General features: G+C 50.3%; 11 protein-coding genes and 1 non-coding gene across 12 annotated transcripts; 6 read left to right on the top strand and 6 right to left on the bottom strand.

The window, feature by feature from the left end:
- Positions 1 to 326: 326 nt before the first annotated feature.
- Positions 327 to 2,291, bottom strand: LTR84_005634 (uncharacterized protein; the record flags this gene model as incomplete). Its single annotated transcript, XM_064849199.1, has 1 exon — positions 327 to 2,291. The coding sequence occupies one exon, from the start codon at positions 2,289 to 2,291 to the stop codon at positions 327 to 329; it is 1,965 nt and encodes a 654-aa protein (XP_064703902.1).
- Positions 2,292 to 2,850: 559 nt separating this feature from the next.
- On the top strand, positions 2,851 to 4,108 carry LTR84_005633 (uncharacterized protein; the record flags this gene model as incomplete). Its single annotated transcript, XM_064849198.1, has 2 exons — positions 2,851 to 3,276; positions 3,332 to 4,108. 2 exons carry the CDS (start codon positions 2,851 to 2,853, stop codon positions 4,106 to 4,108), a joined length of 1,203 nt encoding a protein of 400 aa, XP_064703901.1.
- Positions 4,109 to 4,262: 154 nt separating this feature from the next.
- Positions 4,263 to 5,819, bottom strand: LTR84_005632 (uncharacterized protein; the record flags this gene model as incomplete). The annotated part of the gene is made up of 1 exon (XM_064849197.1): positions 4,263 to 5,819. One exon carries the CDS (start codon positions 5,817 to 5,819, stop codon positions 4,263 to 4,265), a length of 1,557 nt encoding a protein of 518 aa, XP_064703900.1.
- Positions 5,820 to 6,207: 388 nt separating this feature from the next.
- Positions 6,208 to 7,148, bottom strand: LTR84_005631 (uncharacterized protein; the record flags this gene model as incomplete). The annotated part of the gene is made up of 3 exons (XM_064849196.1): positions 6,208 to 6,634; positions 6,682 to 6,902; positions 7,092 to 7,148. The coding sequence occupies 3 exons, from the start codon at positions 7,146 to 7,148 to the stop codon at positions 6,208 to 6,210; spliced, it is 705 nt and encodes a 234-aa protein (XP_064703899.1).
- Positions 7,149 to 7,481: 333 nt separating this feature from the next.
- LTR84_005630 (uncharacterized protein) lies at positions 7,482 to 9,180 on the top strand (the record flags this gene model as incomplete). The annotated part of the gene is made up of 2 exons (XM_064849195.1): positions 7,482 to 8,211; positions 8,258 to 9,180. 2 exons carry the CDS (start codon positions 7,482 to 7,484, stop codon positions 9,178 to 9,180), a joined length of 1,653 nt encoding a protein of 550 aa, XP_064703898.1.
- A 385-nt stretch (positions 9,181 to 9,565) lies between these two features.
- Positions 9,566 to 10,659, top strand: LTR84_005629 (uncharacterized protein; the record flags this gene model as incomplete). The annotated part of the gene is made up of 2 exons (XM_064849194.1): positions 9,566 to 10,046; positions 10,097 to 10,659. The coding sequence occupies 2 exons, from the start codon at positions 9,566 to 9,568 to the stop codon at positions 10,657 to 10,659; spliced, it is 1,044 nt and encodes a 347-aa protein (XP_064703897.1).
- Positions 10,660 to 10,888: 229 nt separating this feature from the next.
- On the bottom strand, positions 10,889 to 12,376 carry LTR84_005628 (uncharacterized protein; the record flags this gene model as incomplete). The annotated part of the gene is made up of 1 exon (XM_064849193.1): positions 10,889 to 12,376. The coding sequence occupies one exon, from the start codon at positions 12,374 to 12,376 to the stop codon at positions 10,889 to 10,891; it is 1,488 nt and encodes a 495-aa protein (XP_064703896.1).
- Positions 12,377 to 13,075: 699 nt separating this feature from the next.
- LTR84_005627 (uncharacterized protein) lies at positions 13,076 to 16,105 on the top strand (the record flags this gene model as incomplete). The annotated part of the gene is made up of 1 exon (XM_064849192.1): positions 13,076 to 16,105. The coding sequence occupies one exon, from the start codon at positions 13,076 to 13,078 to the stop codon at positions 16,103 to 16,105; it is 3,030 nt and encodes a 1,009-aa protein (XP_064703895.1).
- A 727-nt stretch (positions 16,106 to 16,832) lies between these two features.
- Positions 16,833 to 16,904, top strand: LTR84_005626. Its single transcript has one exon. It is a non-coding gene; the product is annotated as a tRNA-Ala (tRNA).
- A 750-nt stretch (positions 16,905 to 17,654) lies between these two features.
- Positions 17,655 to 18,461, bottom strand: LTR84_005625 (uncharacterized protein; the record flags this gene model as incomplete). The annotated part of the gene is made up of 1 exon (XM_064849191.1): positions 17,655 to 18,461. The coding sequence occupies one exon, from the start codon at positions 18,459 to 18,461 to the stop codon at positions 17,655 to 17,657; it is 807 nt and encodes a 268-aa protein (XP_064703894.1).
- Positions 18,462 to 19,212: 751 nt separating this feature from the next.
- LTR84_005624 (uncharacterized protein) lies at positions 19,213 to 20,232 on the top strand (the record flags this gene model as incomplete). The annotated part of the gene is made up of 1 exon (XM_064849190.1): positions 19,213 to 20,232. The coding sequence occupies one exon, from the start codon at positions 19,213 to 19,215 to the stop codon at positions 20,230 to 20,232; it is 1,020 nt and encodes a 339-aa protein (XP_064703893.1).
- Positions 20,233 to 20,724: 492 nt separating this feature from the next.
- LTR84_005623 (uncharacterized protein) lies at positions 20,725 to 22,555 on the bottom strand (the record flags this gene model as incomplete). Its single annotated transcript, XM_064849189.1, has 5 exons — positions 20,725 to 21,267; positions 21,322 to 21,724; positions 21,778 to 21,866; positions 21,918 to 22,021; positions 22,069 to 22,555. 5 exons carry the CDS (start codon positions 22,553 to 22,555, stop codon positions 20,725 to 20,727), a joined length of 1,626 nt encoding a protein of 541 aa, XP_064703892.1.
- Positions 22,556 to 23,769: the final 1,214 nt, after the last annotated feature.

Raw genomic sequence — 23,769 nt, 5'->3', positions numbered from 1 at the left:
AGAAGCGCAAAGCCTGGCATCGGCAAAATTTCCGCATAACTGCCGAATGGAAGTCAGTCCCGTCTCGAGACTACCAAGGATGGAATGTTGCGGTAAGTCCCGAGAATTGTTGGCAACGAAGGGGATAAAATCTGAAAGTAAGAGCACAAGAAGTACTAGCGAGGAGGTTACGAGGTCACGTCAGACTTCCAGATGGGAGACACTGATGACCAAAAAACATGCTAAGCTTCAAACGCGTCGCATGTCACGCGTTTTTTCAGTTTCCATTCTATTCCACTACCGACAGACGTGATCTGCAATGCACACGAATTCTATCATTAACCGACTCATAACCGTCCTCTTCGCAGAAACACATTTGGGATATCCACCCACTTAGCACGGATATACTCACAAAGATTCTTCCCAAGGCCGTCGTAGGTGCTGCTAGCGCCCCAGCTCCTGTCGAGATGATCATGCAGCATGAAATGGACCGCTCGAATCTTCGAGATCTCGAAGCGGTCGACATCCTTGCCGTTGTACTCAGGACCAAGTAGCTGTTTCATTTTCGGGATTGTCATCAGCGACCTCAGCCAGTCCCATTCGTCTTCGTGCCGCACGAAGAATCCCACATTGCAATCTGAAGCTTTGTCTCCCGACCGACCCAGTACCACCCATCCAAGAGGCCCTCTTGTCGTTGGCCCAAATGAGTCCAGGGCCACCGGTGCCGGGGTCTCATAACTCCATTGCCGAGAGGCGTAAGTCTTGCCATAATCTCTACAGGTGACTGCTGGTGGTACTGGAATTGACTGTCGAAGCCAAGGCAGCTCGACGCTGTGCTTGACTTCTGATTGTGGCAACAAAGCCGCCCAATACTCGAAGAACTCCTTAGGCGCTGATTGTCGAAGATCATTCTCGATCGACGCACCTGGACAGCTGCCTAAGAAGTTCTCCATACATGACCGTTGGAAGCCGATCATGTTACCTGAGCCAATCACCGACTTGTCCTTGGTTTGTACCAATATTCTAAAATCGACAGTTGCGAGATCTTGATTTTCGGGGTCCTCCTGGCTCCATCCGTTCAAGCTGAACTTGAGTAAGGAATACCTGTCTGCATCCTTCCCGATCGACTCACGAATCTGCCGTTCAGTCCATTCTGCTTTTTGCTTCAAATCCAGACCGCAAAGATAGTAATGGAACTCCGCCTGGTAACCTCCCCGAGCCGTAATTCCTACTTTAGTCGTGGTCGGAGGTGGGTTTCCCTTGACACCCCGAACAAGAACCTGGTCCTTGGCCTGTTGGATCATTTCAATATCTTCCAGGACGGCCACAACGTCAGACCCATAGTACTGAGGCCCCTGGATCTCGTAGAGCAGTTGCGACGTAGCGGTACCCACAGACATTTCACCCCCAGTGTTGGGCTCTTTCTCGAGGACAAAGGTGCCATCCGCATTGATTGAAGCGATGGGAAACCCAATGTTCTCACAGCCATCGAACAAGTCTTTGAAGCCGCTGTAGTACCCTCCGCAAACGTAAGTTGAGCACTCAATCAGATGACCAGCAACCAGGGCTCCGGCAATTTCGTCGTATTGGGTATTCTGGTCCCAATTATGCCACCACATTGCAGCACCAATAATAGGAGCAGCGTCCGATACACGCCCACAGATTACAATGTCCGCACCGTGCTTGAATGCTTCTGAGATACCGGCACCCCCTAGGTAACATTGTGCGGTCAGAGGCTCGAAAGGCCAATCTGCCAAGTTCCCGCCAAAGCAGATGTTCTCGAACTTCTCTCCCTTCTTGAGTAGGCGTTGTACAACATCAAAAACTTCATCTCCCTGAATCCATGCCACCTTCAATGTCAGCCCTTGCTCATCAACGGCGGACTGGACTAAACTGGCCAGCATCTCCGCGTCGCTGGCACCTGCATTCACTGCGACTTTAACTGATCGCTCTTGAAGATGAGGTAGAGCCGGCTTTAGCGTTCCCATGAAGCTCGGATCGAACATGCCAGTGCGCTTGTCGACGCCCTTCGCAATGTCTTCTTTCTTTGCCACTCCGTGCCACTCCATTGTCATCTCGCTCATCCAGTCGCCCACAATCACATCGACATCCCCATCACGCGCAAACGAAAGAATGGATCGCTGGCGATCAGTGAAGCCTCCCGAAGCACCTCCAATCCTGATAGGACCTTGGCCTTGCGCACTTCGTTTCACATTGCTATCAGCACTCGGTCCACTGCCATTTACTTGGTGGTCAAGCTTCTGTCGCTTGCTCGCTCCTGAACTTCCTAATGTAACTCCGTTTGTGGCCATGGCTGTCACCATGATTGTCGGGCTCCAATCAAAATTCTTGTCAAAAGCACAGAGAAGAGTTCACGTCGTGAGTATAAGTCGACCGCTTGTAAGTTGTGTTCCGGAGTCTATTTTTCAGCATCGGGAGCCCAAGCGCAATGCCCGGGATTCCCTAGCAAGGTTCACGATAGCCAATCTTGGGGCTGGCTTTCTTTTCCCCGCATGTTGGCTTCTCCTGGATCGAGGGAAATCGGTTTCCACCGTCGTAACCGTCCTCCGCAAATCCTCCCAGAGGAATCACAGCACTCAAGGAGGCTGGTCTAGAAATTTCGCACTGTCTGGTGCAACATGGAAAATGTTTGACCGAAAGGTAATGTTCCGTAGTCTAGACTCAAACTAAACACACAAGCACCCCTTTTTGTTGTTTCTGCATGTTTAGTCAGTCACCAGCTCGAGCGTTGTCCTATATCTGTTGAAATCAGAGCTGCACGTTGTCGTCTACAGCTTGGACGTGGTTGAAGCATTTATCTGTTCACGCTGCTGATTTTTTGTTCTTTCGAACTCCGCGAGATCCCAGAAGATGGGCTCAACAAGCGAGCCCACCGGCCACCATGCCCTCATCTTTGGTGCCTCGGGCATCACAGGGTGGGCCATTGTCAACACCATCCTAAACGGCTATCCTAACTCTTCAGCCTTCTCCAGAGTCACCGCGCTCACCAACAGACCTTTCACGCAAGAAGTTGCGCAATGGCCAAAATCGGACAAGTTGAACATCGTCTCTGGTCTCGATCTGCTGAAGGGTTCCCAATCCGAGCTCGCGGCGACTGTGAAGGCGCGAGTCGCCGCAATTGACACAGTATCCCATGTTTACTTTTTCGCATACATCATGGATGCCGACCCAGCAAAAGAGATCCAAATCAATGTCGATCTGCTCCAGCGTGCCGTGTCCACCATAGACAACCTCTCGAAGTCCCTGAAATTCGTTGTCCTCCCTACGGGCACAAAGGTACTACCACCCGTCGTCGTCTTTGCTCCACTACCAGTTCCTAACTTCTAGCTAGGCGTACGGAGTCCACCTCCTCCGTGACGGCTTCCCCCATGCCAGTAACCTCCCTCTAAAAGAATCTCACCCTCGCATTCCGGAGCCGCATGCTAGTGAAATGTTCTACTACAACCAACTCGACCTCCTTAAGTCACTCTCGTCATCCCAACCATGGACCTATTGTGATGTTATTCCCGACGTAATCATTGGCTTTGTTCCCCACAACAACATCTATTGCTTACCTCAGGCCCTCGCCCTTTACCTCTCCCTATACCTCCACATCAATGGCGAGGGAGCGAAAGTTGTCTTTCCGGGGACGATGAATAGCTGGGAGAACAAGACGAATGATTCCAGCCAGGATCTCATTGCGAAGTTTGCGATCCATGCGAGTTTGCACCCAGAGGTGAGTAGTGGGCAGAGTTTTAATGTAGCCGACAACTCGAGCCCTTCAACTTGGTCTAGAAAGTGGCCCATCATATGCGACTACTTTGGACTCAAGGGAGTGGCGCCCACCAATGGCTCCGGCCCGGATCCTACAGGCTATGTCTCCGAGAATCGCAAGAGGTGGTTGGAGCTGGAGAAGAAGCATGGTCTCCAGCCCGGGAGGGTGGGAAATGAGAGAAGCTATGGCGGATTTCCGTATTTCATTATGACAATGTTGGATTTTGATCGACAGCTGGATTTGACTAAGATGCATGATGCTTGGGGAAAGGGGGGAAAGGTGGAGGAAATGGACACGATGGGGGCGTGGTATGCGGTGTTTGACAGGTTTAGGAGGGCGAAAATCATCCCATAGTCTTGGAATTCGGGAAGACACTCTAGTTAATTAGTAGAAAGCAGCGAGAAGGAGTGGTAGCTTAGTGTCATCATTTCATTTCGAATTTCAACATCTCCAATGGGCCTCAAATTTAGAGGCATACTCTCTATGCTGTCTATCTAAATGCCGGCAGCTAGCCTCTCTTCACTCTTACAACCTTACAATTTAAGTCAGGCTTCTCCCATGTCATGAACGCCCGCATGTTCCGCATCTCACCCTCCGGGTCCCACTGCCATGCGCCATCAACACTCACAACATCAAAGTTCCATAGCAACCTAGTCAAGATCAGTCTCATCTCCATGTAGCTCAGATTTCTGCCTATACAGCCACGCGGCCCAAGGGAGAAAGGCTGGTAACCTTTCTTATTGTCAGTGTTGTATGCAGGATCGATAAAGCGCTCAGGTATGAAAGAGTCGCACTCCTTGAAGTGTGCCGGATTATGCGACGCCGCCCAGCTGCCAACTGCTACGGATGTACCACCGGGAACCCAATGGCCGTCAACACTGTCCCCTCCCGCGGGAACAGTGCGCAGTAGCCCTGTCGGAACGGGTGGGTGGATACGCAAGCCTTCTTCGAGGCACGCGCTCAAATAGACGAGTTTGGACGTGGAGTCGTAAGTAATCTGGTCTTCAGAGGTGAAGGCAGCACGGATCTCGGAGCACAGTTTGGCATGTTTATCTGGGTTCCAGATTAGGCGTGCAATGAGCCCGGAAAGCAGGTTTGCGGTGGTTTCCGAGCCGGCAACAATGAAGAGTGCACCATTAAGCACAATTTCATTTTCTTTCAGGTCATGCTTCTCGCGCTGCTTGAGGATGTAGTAGATGAAATCCTTGTGCTCTGTTTGGTCGTTTGCGAGGCGGCGGAGAACTTTGTCTTTGGAGTAAGTGAGATGATTACGACGGCGCTGGCGGACATGCCGGGGGATCATGTTGACAAGTTGTGACTGCAGCCAGGAACCCGCAGGGGCGAAGCGGCGGGTTGCTTGCTCGAGGGCGCCGACTTTCACTGTTTCGTAGATTAGCGCAACCCAGGAATGGAATGCTCCCAGTTCGAGGCACCCGAAGGGCTCGCCAAATGCAAGGTCGCCTATGATGTCAAAAGTAGTGAAGTTGAGCCAATTGACCATGTTGAAATCCTCGGAATCATCGGCCATGCGGTCGAGATTCTTAATCAATGAAGAAACATAGCCTTGGATGATGTCTTCTTGCTCTAGGAGCGCTCTAGTGCTGAAAGAGTGGGCGAGTGCTCGCCGCTGACGGGCGTGATTCTCATCGTCAGCCATTGTGAGGGTGGAAGCTCCAGGCAAGGGGTCGACCGAGCCCACATGAATTGGGTCCTTGTGCATATTCGGTCTCCCTTGCCGGTGTCCGTAGATGTCCTCCCATGCTTGTGCTGAGTTGAATGCAAGCTCGTTGGGAGAGACTCGTACAACCGACCCATATTTGTCGTGTAAGAGTTTGTTATCAAGCGGGAGGCGACCTCGGAGGAGTGAATAGATACCAGGTAGTGGGCTCACGGCGTTGAGTCTCGGCCCTGGGAACTTGGACAAGGGGTGGAAGTACAGGTTGTAGATCCATAGTCCAATGGTATATGCGCAGAAAAACAACGATGTTGCTCCGACTAGCAGACTTGCTGCTCCAACGACTGACCTTCCAGGGCGAGCGACGATTTCTTCACCGAACTGCTCCATGATGGAAGATGAGAATTGGTCCTGTGAATGTGAATACCACTGTGATCAAGATGCCACCACACTTTAGATACCATAATGCTCTAGTGCCATAGTAGGCTACTCCCAACGAAGCCGGGCCTGGGATGGACGTCGGCACGTATTTCGGATTGTGGTCAATGCGGTTTCCTAGTCTGTGGGATCGGCCAGTGCCCATTCCATTGATTCAATCTCTCGGAAATGGGGAAGTGTGGGGTGAACGTTGGGGCAGGAGAACGTTTTCCAGACTCGGCTACTTACTATTCGCGAATGACTCGCGCAGCAAATGTGTCAACGGCAAGGCGTGGATCACGTGTTTTAAGTCACGACACAACCGACAGAACGAGGCTGCGGTGAGAAGGATTGGAAGTCATCACAGCTTGGTGAGCCGACCTGAAGATAATCTAGCACCTCCATCCAACGATATATCCTCGCCGTTGACGTAGCTTCCTGCAGGAGAGGCGAGGAAGAGCATCACTCCTGCAATGTCTTCGGGCAAACCCAGCCTTCCTCGGGGGTTAGTCCTCGAAAGTTCCTCTTCACCACCCAATATGTCAATAAGACCACTTGCGAGCTTGGATGGGAAAAATCCAGGCTTGACGGTATTGGTGGTGATATTTCGCGGACCCAGCTCCACGGCCAGATTTCGAGCCATATGGTCTGCAGCCGCCTTGGAGGCTGAATACATAATGGTGCCGTGATCTCCCACATGGTGGACATTGCTACCAGCGGTAGAACTGACAATGATCACACGTGCAGGATCTGAAGGCGTGCCTGCCGCTTCCAACATTGGTGCGAATCTGCATGAAGGTGAGTTGAGAAAACAAAGGGGGCGTGACAGACTGACAATCTGATGAGATTGAAAACACCACGAACATTCAAGTCGAGCACCTTTGCACTGGCCCAGTCTGGTGTGGGATCAAAGGGCCCACCCCAAGTTGCACCTGCATTGGCCACGAGGATGTCTAGCTTTGACTCGGTTTTCTTCACTTCCTGTACGAGTTGCTGAATGCCTTTCTCGTCGGCAACATTCGCGGGGATGCCTATCACTGTGCCTTTACAACCAAGCTGATTCAATTTATCAATTGCCAGGCTGATACCCTGAGGGCCCTCCAGTTTTCGAGCGCATATAAATACTTTCCTTGCGCCCGCTCTCAAGAAAGCTGTTGCGGCGTGCAACCCGAGGCCTCGTGAGCCTGTGAGATCGGGTCAGATTAAGTGGCTGAGAATTCTAGTACAGATGACTTATCCTGTGACCAGTGCAACTTTCCCTTGAAGCGAGAAGAAGCTCTCGAACTCTTTGAGATTTGACATTGTTGCTTAGAAAATTGATAATCCAACCACAATGCACTAGTAGTCTACACACTCCCGGGACCGAAGATAACAAAGGAAGCAACAAAAGATTAAGGCGCACGCCGGGTTCTCGGCGTCACCAGCGAGCCAGTCAAGCAAAGTTCAGACAACCTCAAGAGCCTAATTGTGGCTGCTTTGGGGGCGCGGGATGGAGATCTTCAGCCGCTTCCCTAGCCCTCGGTCCCTTGGGGACGTGACTCAGCCGAGGTTAAGAGTTAAATTCAATACTTCAACTCCTCCAACACTTGATAGTATTCCGATACACTAGGGAAATCAATCGAACAAGGCGCAAAGATGGTTTATAAGTCACTTTTTCAAGACCTTGAGATTCCCAAATATAATGTCCTCTCGTTTCTCTTTCCTCAGGATAGACAGCCCTCAGACCAACCAATATGGATCGACGCGGCAGATCCGGCTCATTTTCTTACACCTCGCCAGTTACTATCATGGGTCAAGCGTTTAGGCTTCGGACTTGATAGACTCGGCATTGGGAAGCAACAAGTGGTGATGATCTTCACCCCAAATCACATATTCGTTCCTGTTGCGTACTTAGGCATCGTCGGAGCAGGGCGAATCTTCAGTGCAGCCAATCCTGTCTATACTGTCAATGAAGTCGAATACCAGATCAAGAATACAGGAACCTCTTGTATCCTGGTACATCCCGACCATGTGGAGACGGCGGTAGAAGCAGCTCGCCGTGCTGGCCTTGACAAAAGTAAGATTTTCCTATTTTCAGACAAGCCCTGTCGGACAAAGCTAGGCATCAGAGATTGGAGGGAAGACATGGCAGGAAGTCAGTCGGAAGGAGAATTGTGGCAGTGGGATCCGATGGCTGAGACGTCTATGACCGATATTGCTACTATTAACTACTCCTCGGGCACGACAGGACTGCCAAAGGGTGTTTGCGTCTCTCATCATAACCTGCTTGCAAATGTTGTCCAAACAATTTTTATGCGCGATCTCGAGCGATCACATAAGTCGCAAGAGCGTTGGATTGGGTTTCTACCACTGTATCACGCCTACGGTAAGTAGAGACGCAAGGGAGAAACAGCCAGTGCTAACAATGCTAGGACAATTGTATGTCAACTTGATGGCGCCAACTCTCTTGTTTCCAACATATGTGATGAAGAAATTTGTCTACGAAGATTTCTTAAGGGTAATACAGACACATAAAATCACAAACCTTCAAGTTGCGCCGCCCATCCTTATCATGCTAGACAAGCGACAAGAGACCGCAAAGTATGACCTAAGCAGTGTCAAGCACATTCTCTGCGGCGCAGCACCTCTCAGCAAAGAACTTCAAAGGGCGGTAGCAAAGAAGCTCAGCTGCAACATCATTCAAGGCTGGGGCATGACAGAGGTCACCTGTGGCTCGATTCTAGTCCCTGGAGGCAGATACGACGAGTCTGGAAGTGTTGGCCTCATCCTCCCGAACAACGAATTTAAGCTCCTCGACGATGATGGAAACGAGGTTTTGGAAGGTCGACCAGGCGAAATGTTCGTTAAAGCACCCAATGTTTGTCTCGGATACTGGAGGAATGAGCAAGCAACAAGAGAAAGTCTGGACAGTGAAGGATGGCTGAAAACGGGAGACATTGCAGTGGTGAAAGACAGCTGGTTCTGGATCGTCGACAGGAAGAAGGAGTTGATTAAGGTCAATGCCCTTCAAGTAGCACCCGCTGAGCTTGAGGCGGTCCTACTCGAGAATGAGGACATTGCAGATGCAGCGGTTACTGGCATCCTGCTTGGAGAAGAAGAGTGGCCACGCGCCTACATTAACCTGAAGGAAGAGAAGAAAGGCGAAGTCACGGAAAATCAAATACAAGAATGGATGAAAGGGAAGGTTGCAAAGCATAAGCAATTGGTTGGAGGTGTCAAGTTCATAGATGAGGTGCCCAAACTGGCTTCGGGGAAGATTCAAAGGAAGGTCATGAGGGAGTGGGCCAAGAGGGACGCCTTAGAACTAGAAAAAAGAGGCCGACCTCGTCTATAATCGTGATTCTAGATGGGTAAAATTCTATCAAGGAAGATATGGATAATCTATCAGCGTCTACTCGCGACAACTAACAGCCACGACAGGGGGCCAAAAAATTAACTTTGACCGAATCGCTCTCATGCGGGCCGGGTTTTCCGTATCTCTTCCTCCAGCTGACTCGCGCTCACAAACACAGCCCATGCTCAAGAGCGACCTCATGCGGTCGTCCGGTGGCTTGGTTCTGTCGTGGAAACTAACGCAAGAACGAGTCTCTTGAACTGGACGTGCGCCTTGTATTGCCGCATCCGGCAGTAAATTAGGACATCCTGACATCCTGATATTGTTTCACCTCCTCCGAGATTAATTCCTGATAGTTCCCTGCAAAAACCCATAACCATCAAACATGGGCTCAACCAGCCAGAACAGTACCATGAAAGCAGGACAATGGGATCCTAAACAGCAGAAGTTTTTTGTCAACGACATCCCAATCCCCGAGCCAGGACCAGGCCAATTCCTCATCAAAATAGCAAGCGCCTCCCTGTGTCACTCAGATATTCTGGCCACCCAGGCACCACTAGAGGAGCCTTTCACTATCGGCCACGAAGGTGCCGGCTACATTCATACTATTGGCCAAGGCGCAGAAAATAGGGGCTTCCAAATCGGCGACGCTGTTGGATTTCTCTACTTCGACGGAGGCTGCTACGAATGCGAAGGCTGTCTGGCACACAATTCCAAATGCCAAAAGGCTACAGCTTTGCTTCACGGCTTTTCCACCAACGGTTTCTTCCAAGAATATGCCACTGTCGATTGGCAGAACAGCGTGATTCTTCCTTGCAATCTTGACATCAAGAAAGCCTCTCCCGTCTTCTGTGCTGGGATCACAGGTATGTCCTTCTTCCTTGTTGGCTTCACACTGCCCACACTCTCTATTTAGCTTTTCACGCAGTCAACTCCTGCTCCCTCCAGCCAAAGCAATGGCTCGCCGTCATTGGCGCCGGCGGACTTGGGCAGCTCGCCACACAGTATGCGAAAGCCATGTCCCTAAACGTCATCGCCATCGACATCAACGACGACACCCTTGCTATCTGCAAGTCCCAAGGGGCTGACTACGTCTTCAACTCTAAAACGAAACCCAGTTACGTTGAAGAAATCAAGAAGATCACCAATGGAGGGTGTCATGCTACTGCTGTCTTCAGTGCTTCTAATGCTGCGTATGCTTCTGCTCCAAGTATCCTGAGGGTGAACGGTATATTGATGGTGGTTGGAATCGCGAAGGAGCCGTTGCAAGTAAGTACGTATGATTTGGCAGTGGCGAGCTATCGCATTATGGCGGAGAGTACAGGTACGCCGCAGCGAATGGGGAAAGCCGTGGAGTTTCTCGCGAAGCATAACATAGTGCCAGAAGTGGAGTTTAGGAAGCTGGAGGAATTGGATGACATGGTGAAAGAGATGAAAGCGGGACAGAGCCAGAGGAGAAAGGTTGTTGTCTTCGAGTAGCTACTGTAGAATGGCTAGGAAAGAGACTGTGCATCACGGTTCAAAAAGGTTTTGCGTCGATTTAGAATACGAAAGTCTTCTACAGGTTGGAGCTTGAACTTTTGCACTTTCACTAGACTCTCGTCTCCTACAACAGTCTTCAGCGTGAGGAGAACCGCGACGAACTCAAACCCCCTGCAACATCCCTTTCCCCCAGGAGTTTTTCGACCTAGCCCGACTCTATCCGCCTCTAATAAGTCATGTTTATCATGATCGTCTTCGGCTCCGTGAAAGCTTGTAGCGCTGCCCTACCACATTCTCTGCCCATACCGCTCTCTTTGCTGCCACCAAATGGCGCTGTCAAGAATGTCAGGCTGACGCAATTGATGCCCACCATGCCTGAATCGAAGTCGCTTGCCACCCGCAGCGCCTTGTTGATGTCTTGCGTGAAGACACCAGCCATTAGGCCATACTCTGTGGCATTGGCTGCTTTGATCACCTCCTCTTCAGTCTTGAAAGAGTTGAGAATGGATACAGGTCCAAAGATCTCATTCGAGTAGATTTCTGCATCCGGACTGACGCCAGTAAAGACTGTGGGCTCGACATAGTAGCCCAAATTTTCGAGCTTGTTGCCACCAGTGAGAAGCGTACCCTGCTTTCCAGACACTCCACGCTCGATGAACCCGTTGACACGCTCAAATTGCGCCGCGTCTACGAGTGGACCCATTTGCGTGCTTTCCTTATCTGGGTCTCCGATTGTCTTTGCTTTCTCCTCAAGCTTTTCTTTGTACATCTTGGAAAACTTGTCGAAAATGCCTTCTTGGACGTAGACGCGGGTTGCTGCGAAGCATACCTGGCCTGTATTCGCAGCCAGCGCGTTCACACACCAAGTCACGGCATTTTCGAGGTTGCAATCGTCAAACACCACTGCAGGTGACTTGCCCCCTAATTCGAGGGTGACACGCTTGAGATTAGATTTGGAAGCCATCTCCTGGATCTTCTTTCCTGTGGGGATACTGCCGGTGAAACTGACCTTGCGGATGCGCATATGACTTGCAATAATTGCTCCGGTAGAACCGTCTCCAGTCAGAACTTGGAAAACGCCCGGTGGGAAGCCAGCTTCTTTGATCAGGGGACCAAGGCCGGCAGCAGCGAATGGAGTCTTTTCCGAAGGCTTGAGGATGAAGCAATTGCCGGTGGCCAAAGCAGGAGCTGCCTTCAGACCGACTGTACCTAAAGGACCGTTCCAGGGGACAATTCCGGCTGTAACACCGAGAGGCTCATTACGAGTAATTTGCATGAAGCCATTCTCTTGAGGCACAGCATCTCCAAGAAACTTGTCAACCCAGCCAGCGTTGTACTTGAACGCTTCTGCTGCAAGTCCGACTTCGAACGCACCAAACGCACCAAAAGGCGCACCTAGCGTGATTCGCGTCAGCTCCGCGAGGGCCTCGGTATACTTGATGAGGAGATCTGCGAACTTGAGCATTATATCTCGACGTTGCGATGCGCTGATTTTCTTCCACCCTGGAAGGGCTGCTTCAGCGGCTGCGACAGCTGCGTCGACATCCTGTTCGTTGGCCAAGGGGACATTGCTGCTGACTAGAGACTTGTCCTTGGGATTGTGCACTGTCAGGAATTTCCCAGACTTTGAATCAACATACTCATTGTTGATGAAGAGCTTCAGAGGTAAGTTCTTTGCGGAGAACTCGAACGCAGGAGTTCCGTTTGCAGTCATTCTGAATCAGCCGGAGAGATTTTGGCTTCTGTGGCCCTAGCTGGCGAGATGCAAGATCCTCCTTGCAGTGTTATGCAAAGAAATTGTGTTGCCGCAAGTTGACTGTAGTGCAACACATAGCCCGAGGCTCTCCACGTTGCGGCCTTCAAATGGCATGACGCATTAGAGCACTTTGAACTCCTCCTCATGAATAATGAAACCAGGTACTCCATACTCTGGAAGGACCCGTACGAAAAACTTGGACATGAGAGTGGCCGAGGTCCAAAGGAAAAGGGTTTCCCAGGGTAGGCAGAGTCAACTACTCGTAACCAGCACGAAGCCCCGTATTTGGCGAGTCATGCGGCTCGTATCCCCATCTCGTGCCCTCCTCCCCAGGAACTCTACCTCGAAGTCCCGGGGATCCTGATGGAACTCACCTCAGCCTAGAGTCGATTCGAGTTTAGTGTTGGGAGTACCCCGTAACGGACCTGTCCCCCAGCCCCAACCCCGCCTAACCAAGCTCAACAGGTTAAGTCAGGCAAAATGCTCCCAGTGGATGAACTCTTCCCTCTATTTTTCCTTTCGGAAAACGTTATCGGACGACAGCTTCTCCTTCCTTTGTATACCAGATGACCAACCTTGATTCTGATCGAACGAGGGACTATCATCAGGAAACAAGCAAGCGGACGAGGATCTCAGGCGCTAGCGGAGATGGCTAACATGGCGACACAAGGCCCACAACTGCAGGCGAATATGCTGCCTCCTGCCAACTCGTCAGCCTCGTCGGGTAAGCCTCAAAGGCCAAGGCATCGCGCATCTGTTGCTTGTGCATCATGCCGTGATCGGAGGACTAGGTGTGTTGTTTTGGCAGGGCAGACACAATGTACCCAGTGCGACGGCCTTGGCAGGCAATGCGTTATCACGTACGACGACGAACGGCGGAAACCAAATTCGAAAACCTACATCAGCTCTCTGACAGACAGGATCACGCACTTGGAAAGTCTTCTCCGTGAGAAAGATCAGCGTGAAGAGCAGTCGTGCCCGCCTCATGAAGATGGCCAGCAATATAGCAACGACGGTATTGGAGGCAACGCTCAACCAACGCGACCAGCTACCCTCGATGTCGCGCGCTCTCTCCAGCCTGTATCTTCTATCACACACGGCCCTGATCTTCCTCATCCAGACTCAGATATCGACGCTGCATCTCCTCAAAGCTCAAGCTCGCTTGGGAGCACCAGTATGGTTAGTAAATTATTGTCAACGACTGGGCATCTGAGCTTCGATCAGTTAAGTGGTCGCCTTCGGTATTTCGGTCCAGTCGCGAACTGCCACATCCATTCCGAGCTCAAGGCTCAAAGCGAGGATGCCAAACGCCGAGCGCTTGAGCAGCAGCGGCGGGCAGAGAAGGCGATCCGCTCCATCTCGTTCGATACCCATGATTACTTAATGAACCTGTTCTGGGATCACTACAACTCTGTCCTTCATGTCATCCACCAAGCTGTCTTCGAAGAGGAGAGGGAAAACGGTGCTGGACAGTTCTACTCCGGTTTCCTACATGTTTGCGTCCTTGCCATGGGCTATCGATTTGCAGACAAAACGAGGCCAGACATGATCCGAATATCATTGCCAGATAAGGAGAACACCCTGCACAGAGAAGCCAAGTACATGCTTGAGTATGAGATAGAGCAGGCTGGTGGTATTCCTAGCATTGTTGCTCTACTATTACTCGGAGACTTGGAAACAGGCGTCGGAAGGGATAATCTTGGTTGGCTGTATGCGGGCATGGCCAACAGGCTCTGTTTCGAGATCGGACTTCACCTCGACACAACGAATGCAGGCGCCAGTCCAAGAGAGATCGAGATTGGGCGTATGACTCTTTGGGCGTGTATTGTCTACGACAAATACTGGGCACTGTTCCTCGGCCGCCCTACCATGATGAAACATACGGATCTAGAAGTCTACAAGCTTAGTGTAGCTTTTGAGCGACTTGGAACTAGTCTTCCTGCTGGGCCAGCGAAGAGTCGAGAGACACAAATATACGAAGCGTTACTGGACCTTATGGAGCTTGCTGGCAAGATCACAGAAATCATGGACCAAGCTTCGAAACTTAGTACCAACATCGACCATCATGTCTACTTCGGCATGTCGGCGCTACATCGCGAACTAGAATCTTGGTACTCTCATCTCCCAAAGACTCTCCAGTGGAATGCCGATAACATTGCCACCTCACCATTCTCCTTTTTCTTGTTGCATCAGCAATACAGTGCCACTATGATACTTCTGCACCGCCCATTCGCTCGTTACGATGATCCAAACACCGCACAATCTAGCTCAGGTGACAACAGTGAGGACGACTCCGACACAGGCAAGGTAGCAAATCCTGCGAATCATTTTTCGGCCCTCTCACGCACAATATGTACACAGCATGCAGTTCGAATTGCGAGGATATTCTGGCAGCATCGCCAAAGATTTGATACCAAACAAATATGCGTCACAGGTCTTCAACATGCTGGGACCGCAGCTACGGCACTCGTTGCTGCTCTTGCCTTCATGAAAGATAGATCGACAAGAAACAACAATATGCAATATCTTGAGTGCCTAGCAGCAGCATTACAGGATATGTCTCATACATATGTGCCAGCAGAGAAAATGTCTAACGTCCTCGAAGCGGTCATTATCGAGCTTCGAGATGCTGTACCTGAGCGACGTACCGTTCCAGCTCGAAGACGCAGCTCTGATCACGATATTCAGGAACGAGGCTCATTCAAACGGCACCTGTCTTTCCATCGAGATTCTCAACCCCAAGTGCTCGAGAAGAGTATTCCTCAGCCCAAGCAGCATCAAGAGGGCTTCTACCAGTCTACTCTAAGCCAATCCCGATCAAATGACATAAATGAAATGAACGGACAACATAGCTCCGGTCAACATCAAGATACAAATCCACTGTTCTCGGCCGACGACGGGAGAATGATCGGCCAGCACAAACCCTCCTCCTACATGAATGACTGGCCAACCCTCTCTCAAGATCTCTCTACCTTCGACCATCCCACGCCTCCCCAAGATCGCTCCGCAACTTCTTCCAACACATACCCAAATAAAGTTTCTCAACCCCAACAGACGGTATTCACTTTGCCCACAACCAACACATCCTCTTCATCGAACTTCACGCAGTACCGCTCCTCAAACGCAAACACTTGGATGGGAGCCGATACGCCCCGGAACGGCTTCTCGCCCTCCCCAGCCAGCATGCAAACACCTCCCTCCTTCCAAACTCGACCAGCTCAAAACCAAAGACATCAAAATCCCCACCGTGCCGCTCTCCATGAAATCCAAGATCTCTCATCAACCGACTTCGTCAGCCTCCTCAACGCAGACGATAGACTTGACTTTGGTAATCTAGGTATGCCTAACGGCATGGCCTATAGTGGTTTTGGGATGAACCTGACCGTCAATCCGAATTCCATGGGTGTGCAGAGTCACAGTGACAGCGGCGGCATGATGAGGGACTTAGATGGATATCCGCCTTTCCTGACGGTGAAGAGCAGTAATACTGGAACGGGGACCGCGCCTGGGAGTATGGGTAGTAGTGCGAATGTGAACGGCCTTGCTACTCTCGGAGGTGGAGTCGCAGGAAGAGGGCAGAGGGTGCAGCCGTCGCATAGCCAGAATGGAAGCGCTAATGATCCGACATTTTCGAAGACGTTGGCAGGGTTGGCAGACATGTTAAAAAGGCGGGAATGTGATAGTTGATGGCCATATGCAGGGTTTGGTGGAAACATGGAGACAAAGATGGAAGGTGTTATCTCTTGCTTTTGGAAACTTTTCGCGTTTAAGTTGTCGACTGAATCATATGGGTATTGAACTCTTACTCGGCGTGACGTCCTTCGATAGATGTTTCGTCCGTGGAGTAGCAATGATACTCGTATACTGCCTGTTCATAGATTTTAGGGAACACCTTGGGAAAACGAAAAGCTAGAGCGAATGGAAATGCGAGCGAATACTGAGGAGAACTCCCACAGGCTAAATTTGTATAGGAAAATTTCTCCATTACTCCTCCACGGATTCATTAACCACCTCATCGTCGTCAATCTTATTGTTGATGCCACTCTAAGGACCCGGAATTAAGATTCTTCCGCTCCATTTCGTAACCCTTGTGGGTCACCAAAAGCTCCTCACAGACTGCCGCTTATGTGACTGTGTGCGATCAAAGTCTTCTGTTGATCTTTTCAACTTCGGTAGTACTATCTCGTCGCCTCTTCAGTCTACCACGGGCTATGGGCGTAGTTGGCTCAGGAGGTTCCCGCCACTTAATTGCAGAACGAGATGACTGTAGTTAGCCGAGGTCTCCTTGGAAAAAGGTGCGGGGTTGGCCCATGACTTTTTCGTAGGTGGGGTAGAAAATTGGGATATGATTTTTAGAGCACTAAAATTGCGCAACAATCGTCCAGGACCGGTACGTCTCTTCGGCGATTTAAACGGGGTCTTAGCTCAGGGGTAGAGCGCTCGCTTTGCATGCGAGAAGTCAAGCGTTCAAATCGCTTATTCTCCACGATTTTCTTTTTGCATGAAGACGTTGTCTTTGGTTTTTGTAAGTGCACCGGGTCAGGGGTTCGAATCGCTGATAATACATACGCCTGCATTTTTTGTGAAAGTCGGGGTGTAGGACATCTCCTCTCGACTCAAGCCTGTTGGGGACGAGGGTGATGCCGCCCTGTGGTCACCCTGATCTCCTGCGAGGCAGGTGAGAGATCACCCGGACTCACCCTTTGTGGATTGGATGTTGAGCGGATGAGTTGAAAGGTTCGAGTGGCAATGGGAATGGGATTGGTATTGGGAGAATCGTTGTATGAGCTTTCCGTAATATGCGACCTTTGGCTGTGGCCTGTGTTTTCTGCTGCTGCCCTATGAAGCCACATTTGTGACGCCGCGACACTGTTTACCCTGGCTCAATCCACGTGACCGCAACGTTGTGGTAGCAATTAGACGGATCCTACATGAACTTGTCTTACAAGACAGGCTTGTCAAAACTTTAAAGACACTTTCGTGACTTAGTATCAAGCTACATTCGGCAATGTCGATGGCTTATCTTCAATTTCGGCATCTACGAGGAGTATCACTCCTCAGAAAATGGCCCGCGGGAAAAAGGATGCTCAACACGGGTGCATGCAAAGTAGGATTGAAAACATATTATCGAACAAGATGTGCTCTGGGTTATGGCACTCATGGTGTAGCCATTACTGAAAGCGGTGAAGGAGGCACAGGAAGAGACTTGTCCCTGCGCAAGTCGACTCCTTTCTCCTCACCTCCGCCCCTCACCGATGATTCTGACCACCTGCTCCACGTCATCGCTTATGAGCTGATCTAGCAGTCCTTCACGAACCCATTCCGCCACTTGAGCTTCAACATCCACGCCGTGAGCTTTGAGATTTGCTAGACGAGGGGGAGCTGGCACGTGGAGGAACACGGCGATTCCACCGTCGTGAAGTTGTCGAGCTTCTCCACTGGGAAAGTGCTGGATCTCGAGATTCATGGCATCCACATTCGCTTCTCGCGCCACCGCAACCGGGTCAATCAAGCGTGAATGCGACAAAGCCACGGTCGGCACTTCGGGTATCACCTTCTTGATCTCACGGAGTTGGGCAAAGTCAAAGGATGAGAACTGCATCAAATCAGCGCAGTTGAGCTCGTCAATCAGGCTCCGTAGCAGGGAAAATATCTCGTCGTTACGATTGTAGATCTTGAGCTCGAGCTGATAGACGATGTCCAGTTCTCGCGCGAGTAGCAGAGCGTCTCTCAGCAGGGGGATGCGTTCTTTCGCGAAAGCCTCGCTGTGCCAGGAACCGGCATCGAGATTGACAATTTCCAAATAGTCCATATTGCGCACGAGACCGTGACCGTCGGTCGTGCGATCAACAGTCTCATCGTGGATCAGGACCATCTGTCTGTCTTTCGTGATACCGAGGTCAGTCTCGCAGGTGACACCTTTTCCACCGATCTCGCGCGCTTTGCGAAAAGCCGACAGAGTGTTCTCCGGCGCACCAGAACTGTGGCCCCGATGCCCAGCGATTCTGGTGGTATGGGGTGATGTTCTTAGTGGGTTCACCATTGTCTTTTTGGGAAGCGAGACTTTCAAATGGTGCCCTACTCCACACCTTGAGGACGATTATTAATGAGAAACGGTCCTCAGACTGGTAATAAATTCTCGCAGAATATCGTTTCAATGCTGGTTGAGCCGGCTTAACTCAGGCGAAATCCCCTTCTTTCTTCAGAAGGCTTTCAGAATGAACTTCAGTCTGCAGTGTACACGGCGCCAATAAACAAGATGGAATACATAACTTGCTTTGTACCAATCGTCGGGTGTCCTCTTGATCATCCAGCAGCTCGGCAAATGCGGGTCTTCGACTTTTTAGCCGATCTCCATGATTAGTAGCCTTAGTCATTGAAGCGCTCCACTCTTACCGATGCCACGCTCACGAAATGAGGGACTGAAATACACTATCTGTGGGCGGTCTTGTTCGTAAAACGTAGGAGGACTTTGATTGTCAATTGTCTTTGGATGGAATTGTCTATGTCGCATGTGACTGATTATTCCGGAGCCAATGACCTTCATATTTTTGGTCATCTGCTGTCAAGAAGCAGAACTCCATATTGCGAAAGAAACAAGGGGTGTAGCTTCCTCACTCCTAATGACTTCCGCATTGCTACAAAGGTCGCGTGCTGCACTTCCTTATCCGTCACTTCTCAGCATTAGTGCCCCTGGCCTCTGTACTCGTGGCTAAGACTAGCATTTGCTTCTGGATTTCTTTATTACCACAACCTTGCTCGTTATGCAGTATCCGTATTCATACGAGCTGCAAATGGCGCAGCACGGTGTTCTACAAGCATCCATCCTCACGAAGCAAGTACAGTCCTCCGTTGGTGAAATTATAAAAGAGGATGACTCCCAGGTCACCATGGGCGACTTCGCCGCGCAGGCAATTCTGATAGGACTGTTGCATCATACTTTTCCCAATGATCGTTTCGTGGGCGAAGAGACTTCAGCTGTATTGAGGGGGGCCCCTGACTTGTGTGGCAGAGTTTACGATCTGGTGCAAACTGTTACTGCAAAAATGGGACACCAACCGACGTCCACTGAGGAAATGCTAACGTGGATCGACCTCGGAGGACGTGGCCCGGGTGGTGACAAAGGTCGAATCTGGGTCTTGGATCCGATTGATGGCACTGCTGCATTTCTTCGAGGGCAACAGTATGCCGTGTCGTTGTCACTCATCAACGACGGACAAGAAGTCCTTGGGGTGCTTGGCTGTCCCAACATAAGCTCTAACATGACTCGAATTTCCGAGACCGATATCGACCATGAGGGCTTCGGTATCATGCTATCAGCTGTCCGGGGCCGTGGCGTCACCATTCGGTCAATGGCTCCGGAGGGTCTTGGTGATCCTACGCCTTTATCTTTTCCTCTTGACGATTGCCTTTCGGACAAAAACCTGCACATCGTGGGCTGTACCGCATGCGAAGTTACCCGCCACGATCATATCTCTCGACTTGCACGCGAGTTCAACACAAAATTTCCTAACACAGAAATATGGTCCTCCCATATACGCTATGCGGCGTTGATCCTTGGTACGGGCAATGTACAATTCTGGATACCTAAAAGTTCGGAGTCGAAATTGCATATCTGGGACCATGCGGGATCGCAGCTTATCTTTACAGAAATGGGCGGCAAAGTGACCGATTTGGATGGCAGGAGTATTGAGTTTGGCGCGGGAAGAGATTTGTATCGCAACCGAGGATTGGTCGTGGCAAGAGGTGAAATTCACCAGAAGCTCTTGAAGGCCATCAATGACATCTATCATGCTGTAGAATCGAGCAAATAACACGAATAAGACATCCTGGCGCGTCCGAATATAACAGAGTATCAAATTCTAAGCGTAGCTGACATGCAAGAATAGAGGTTGCAGTTGTGGCACAGAGATTGTTTCAAGCTATAGGTATAAACCCGACGCGAGATGTGGTGCAAGAAGATCGCACCTTCGGAGCCTTTTTACGAGCTCGACGTACGGGATTCCTTCTAAGAGCGAAAATTGTTTAGACAGGGGCTATGACCTCGTAGGAGCCCAGTCGATCGCGCCAGGGCTAAACGCATCGTTTAGAAAGGGAAGGCTCGTGGAAACTGAGGAGAAAGACTTGAAAACTCCGGAAGATTTTGTAGCCTACCAACTAGATCCTATTGATCTCAAATTTGCTTGTTGCCTCTTAGATAAAGTCAACAGTCCACTCCAGCTTGTGGTGGCGCAAACAGCTGTCTTACAGCTGTCGTCTGGGACAATCGGCTTCGTCTCTGCTATTTGGCCGCAAAGGTGGAACTATCATAGCGACTGACGATGAACAGGTAATCCCTCTTGGACGCCACGGATAAGAGAGATTTCGGTGCTCTTGAACTTGCGGACGGAAATTTTCTGCTCAAAGAGGATATCCATCTCTGCAGTAGTGCGGCCCTTGGACTCCGGCACCATGAAAAAGGTGAAGGTCAATCCTATGACACACGCTCCGGCCCAGAAGAAGCCGGTCACAGCACCCCAGCCCCAAGCAGTGGGATTCAGCATATACGGTGTCAGGACACCTGCAATGATGTTGACAGCAGTATAGGAGTTTCGTGCGATGACGACAGACTTGCTGCGAAGCAGGGCGGAGGGAATCTCGGAAACCAGCACGAATGTGACGGGTAGGATTAAGAGACTCGCAATGAAACCATCTACGGCAAGGAGAGATCCGATTCCCCAAGCCAGACCTGACAGCTTCGACTTTCGTAGTCCAATACCTAAACCGCCAATAGCAACGAAAAGGGCGATAGAAATCATGTTGCCCACGAGATACATGCGTCGTCGGCCGGTGTAGGTCATGACCACCCACTATAAATAAAAACCTTAGCACCTTATCGAAGGGAGGGGTGAAAATGCACTTACCGATCCCAGGACCCCCATTAAAGAAAGGGCCAAGGCGACGATGGTCATGTTAAAGGACTGGTCCGTTGGTAGTCCACCCTGCTGAAAGAAGTAGGTCATCCATGCTCGCAGAGGCGCGCCAGTCAATACCTGCATGATATAGACACCTATGACAATGAGAGTTCTATACAGATTCACTTTCTTAAAGCACGTCACGTAGCTAGTGCCGGCTTCAATGCTGCGTTCGTGATTGGTGGTGAATACCATCAAGGAGATAAGTTGCTGAATCTCGATGTCCAGGTTTTCCGAAGTCAGTTTCCTCAGCGATGCTCGAGCGTCATCCAAGCGATTCTGACGCACAAGCCACCAAGGAGACTCGGGTGCAAAATACAGAGCAGGAATAATGATGATTGGCCAGAACCATCTAAGTAGAATGTCAGACGCCTCAACGGAATGTAGTATAGCGAGAGATCTTACTGGAGAGCAAAAGGCACCCGATATGGCCACGGACTTGGCAGATTGAGTGTGGCGCGGAAGATTGCTGCGTTGAGAAGCTGACCCAGCGCCTTGCTCGATCGTTAGGCCAAAACTTATTTGCGAATCTATGGGGACCTTACATAGGCAAGCGAATAGCAGCTCGTTAGATACGGGCGCAAGGCGTTAGGCATGATTTCGGTGACATACACTGTAGTTATCGTTTGGAATATACCTAGAGGAAGACCTGCATAGTAGTTAGATCATATCGACCATATCGACAATTTACCTTACCGAAGAGAAAGTTGCCCACTGCAATCACTTCAAGGCTGGGCGCGAAGAAGAATATGAAGATGATTAGCGGCATAGACAACAACGTGCCGATCATGGTCTTGCGGAACCCAATTTTCTCAGTCACATATCCGCCTATAAACATGCCAATGATGCATGAGACGCCGGTAATGCCCATCATGCCGCTTTGCCAGGGAGCGGAAATCTGGTAGGAGCCGCTAGACGCTCGTGTGCCGTAAGCGGTCCGAAATGCTGGAACGGCATAGAGTGATCCCATGATCTTGGTATCGAACCCCTCCATGACCAGCGCAAGGGACACGAAAGCCCCATACATGATGGCCTTCCGATAGAGCTTCAAGGCACGACTCAGCGTCAATGAATGCTCCCATGCCATAGCAGCCTCGGCCTCAGTCACGAGATGTTCTGTGGTCGTGCTCTCCTGATAGTCTGCTGTGCGCTCTGGCACGATCGTGGCGAAATTTTTCTCCATCATCAACGGGCACCGAAATTTGTTTTGCAGATTATTCGTGGCGGGTTCGATGATCAGTCTTCTGGATTTGAAATCGCTGAGGAACGCATAAGTTGTAGGTATAACATTTCGATGCTTTTCTTATAGAACATCGAAGCACAACAGTTTGGAGGTAAATTCTATGAAGAAAGCAAATTATCATCACCTTCGCCATTCGGCTATCAAAATCTGGACCGTGAGGAACGGGGTTGTAAGATTGGCTGAATGCTGAGATCGTCAGTGGAATAGCGCTCCACCATAAGCGAGCGTTCAGGCGTGCACTGTGTGATGCTTTGCCTAGCAGATGAGCCAACCAACGAATCGCAGTCCGTCCTTCTGGGCTCCAGTTTTAGCGAAGGGATCTGCCCAGAAAGCTTTTGGTGGTCATCATTCACGTGCATAGGGATAAAAGGCGTTTTCTACCTTTAGGACCTGGAGACCTTACCAATCACACGACGTCCCAAACCCACGGGGTTTTGGTGCGAGAAAACGCACGTAGGCTAAGATCAACGTCTTCTACTTGCCGCGACTGGTGATGTCAAGACCCATTATCATAGGTTGATGTACGCAGCGTGAGAGTTCAAGATCTTTTGCTATGCTGCACCTTACAGTATGCCTTTGCTGAGCGATATGGTGAACGGAACTTGTAAAAGTACCACTGTGCAGTCTGAGATTGTATGAACTCTTGAGTGGCGTGATTTATGAAACGCTCACGTCAGATAAGCGAATGAAGGCCGTTGGAAATGATGTGTCAAGTATAGGCATTTGAAGCCTCATCACCAAAGATTGCAGCCCAAATCGAACATTTATCACTGAAGACAATCTTATACCAGTCTCTCCACGTCTAGTCTTCAGACTTGAGAGCGAATTTTCAGCGAAGTCTACCGTGCTCTTCAGTCTTTTTAGACTTCTTTTTAGCGGTCCAACGCTTCATTCGATAATTCCTGAGCACTTTCCGATTAGTGTCGTCAGAGGCACCTGTATGGCATATTTCTCGCAATCTTTGGTACATGACCCTCGGGGTTTACTCGTACAGTACGTATAGTCTGACGTTAACATCTCGTACTGATCTTATGAGGCCCCCGAATCCTGGCGTCTGTTGAGTGGCTGAGGATTTGCAATGAACTGAAGATTTTAGAATTCAGGAATGTCTAGGAGGTCGGCAGTATATCGCTCAGTGCTTTGCGCCAGTGGCA

This window comes from Exophiala bonariae (genome assembly GCF_035927105.1).
Source record: "Exophiala bonariae strain CCFEE 5792 chromosome Unknown scaffold_21, whole genome shotgun sequence".
NCBI classification, from domain to species: domain Eukaryota; kingdom Fungi; phylum Ascomycota; class Eurotiomycetes; order Chaetothyriales; family Herpotrichiellaceae; genus Exophiala; species Exophiala bonariae.
The sequence above is the reverse complement of the archived record's forward strand: the minus strand, read 5'-3'. Positions and strand labels throughout refer to the sequence as shown.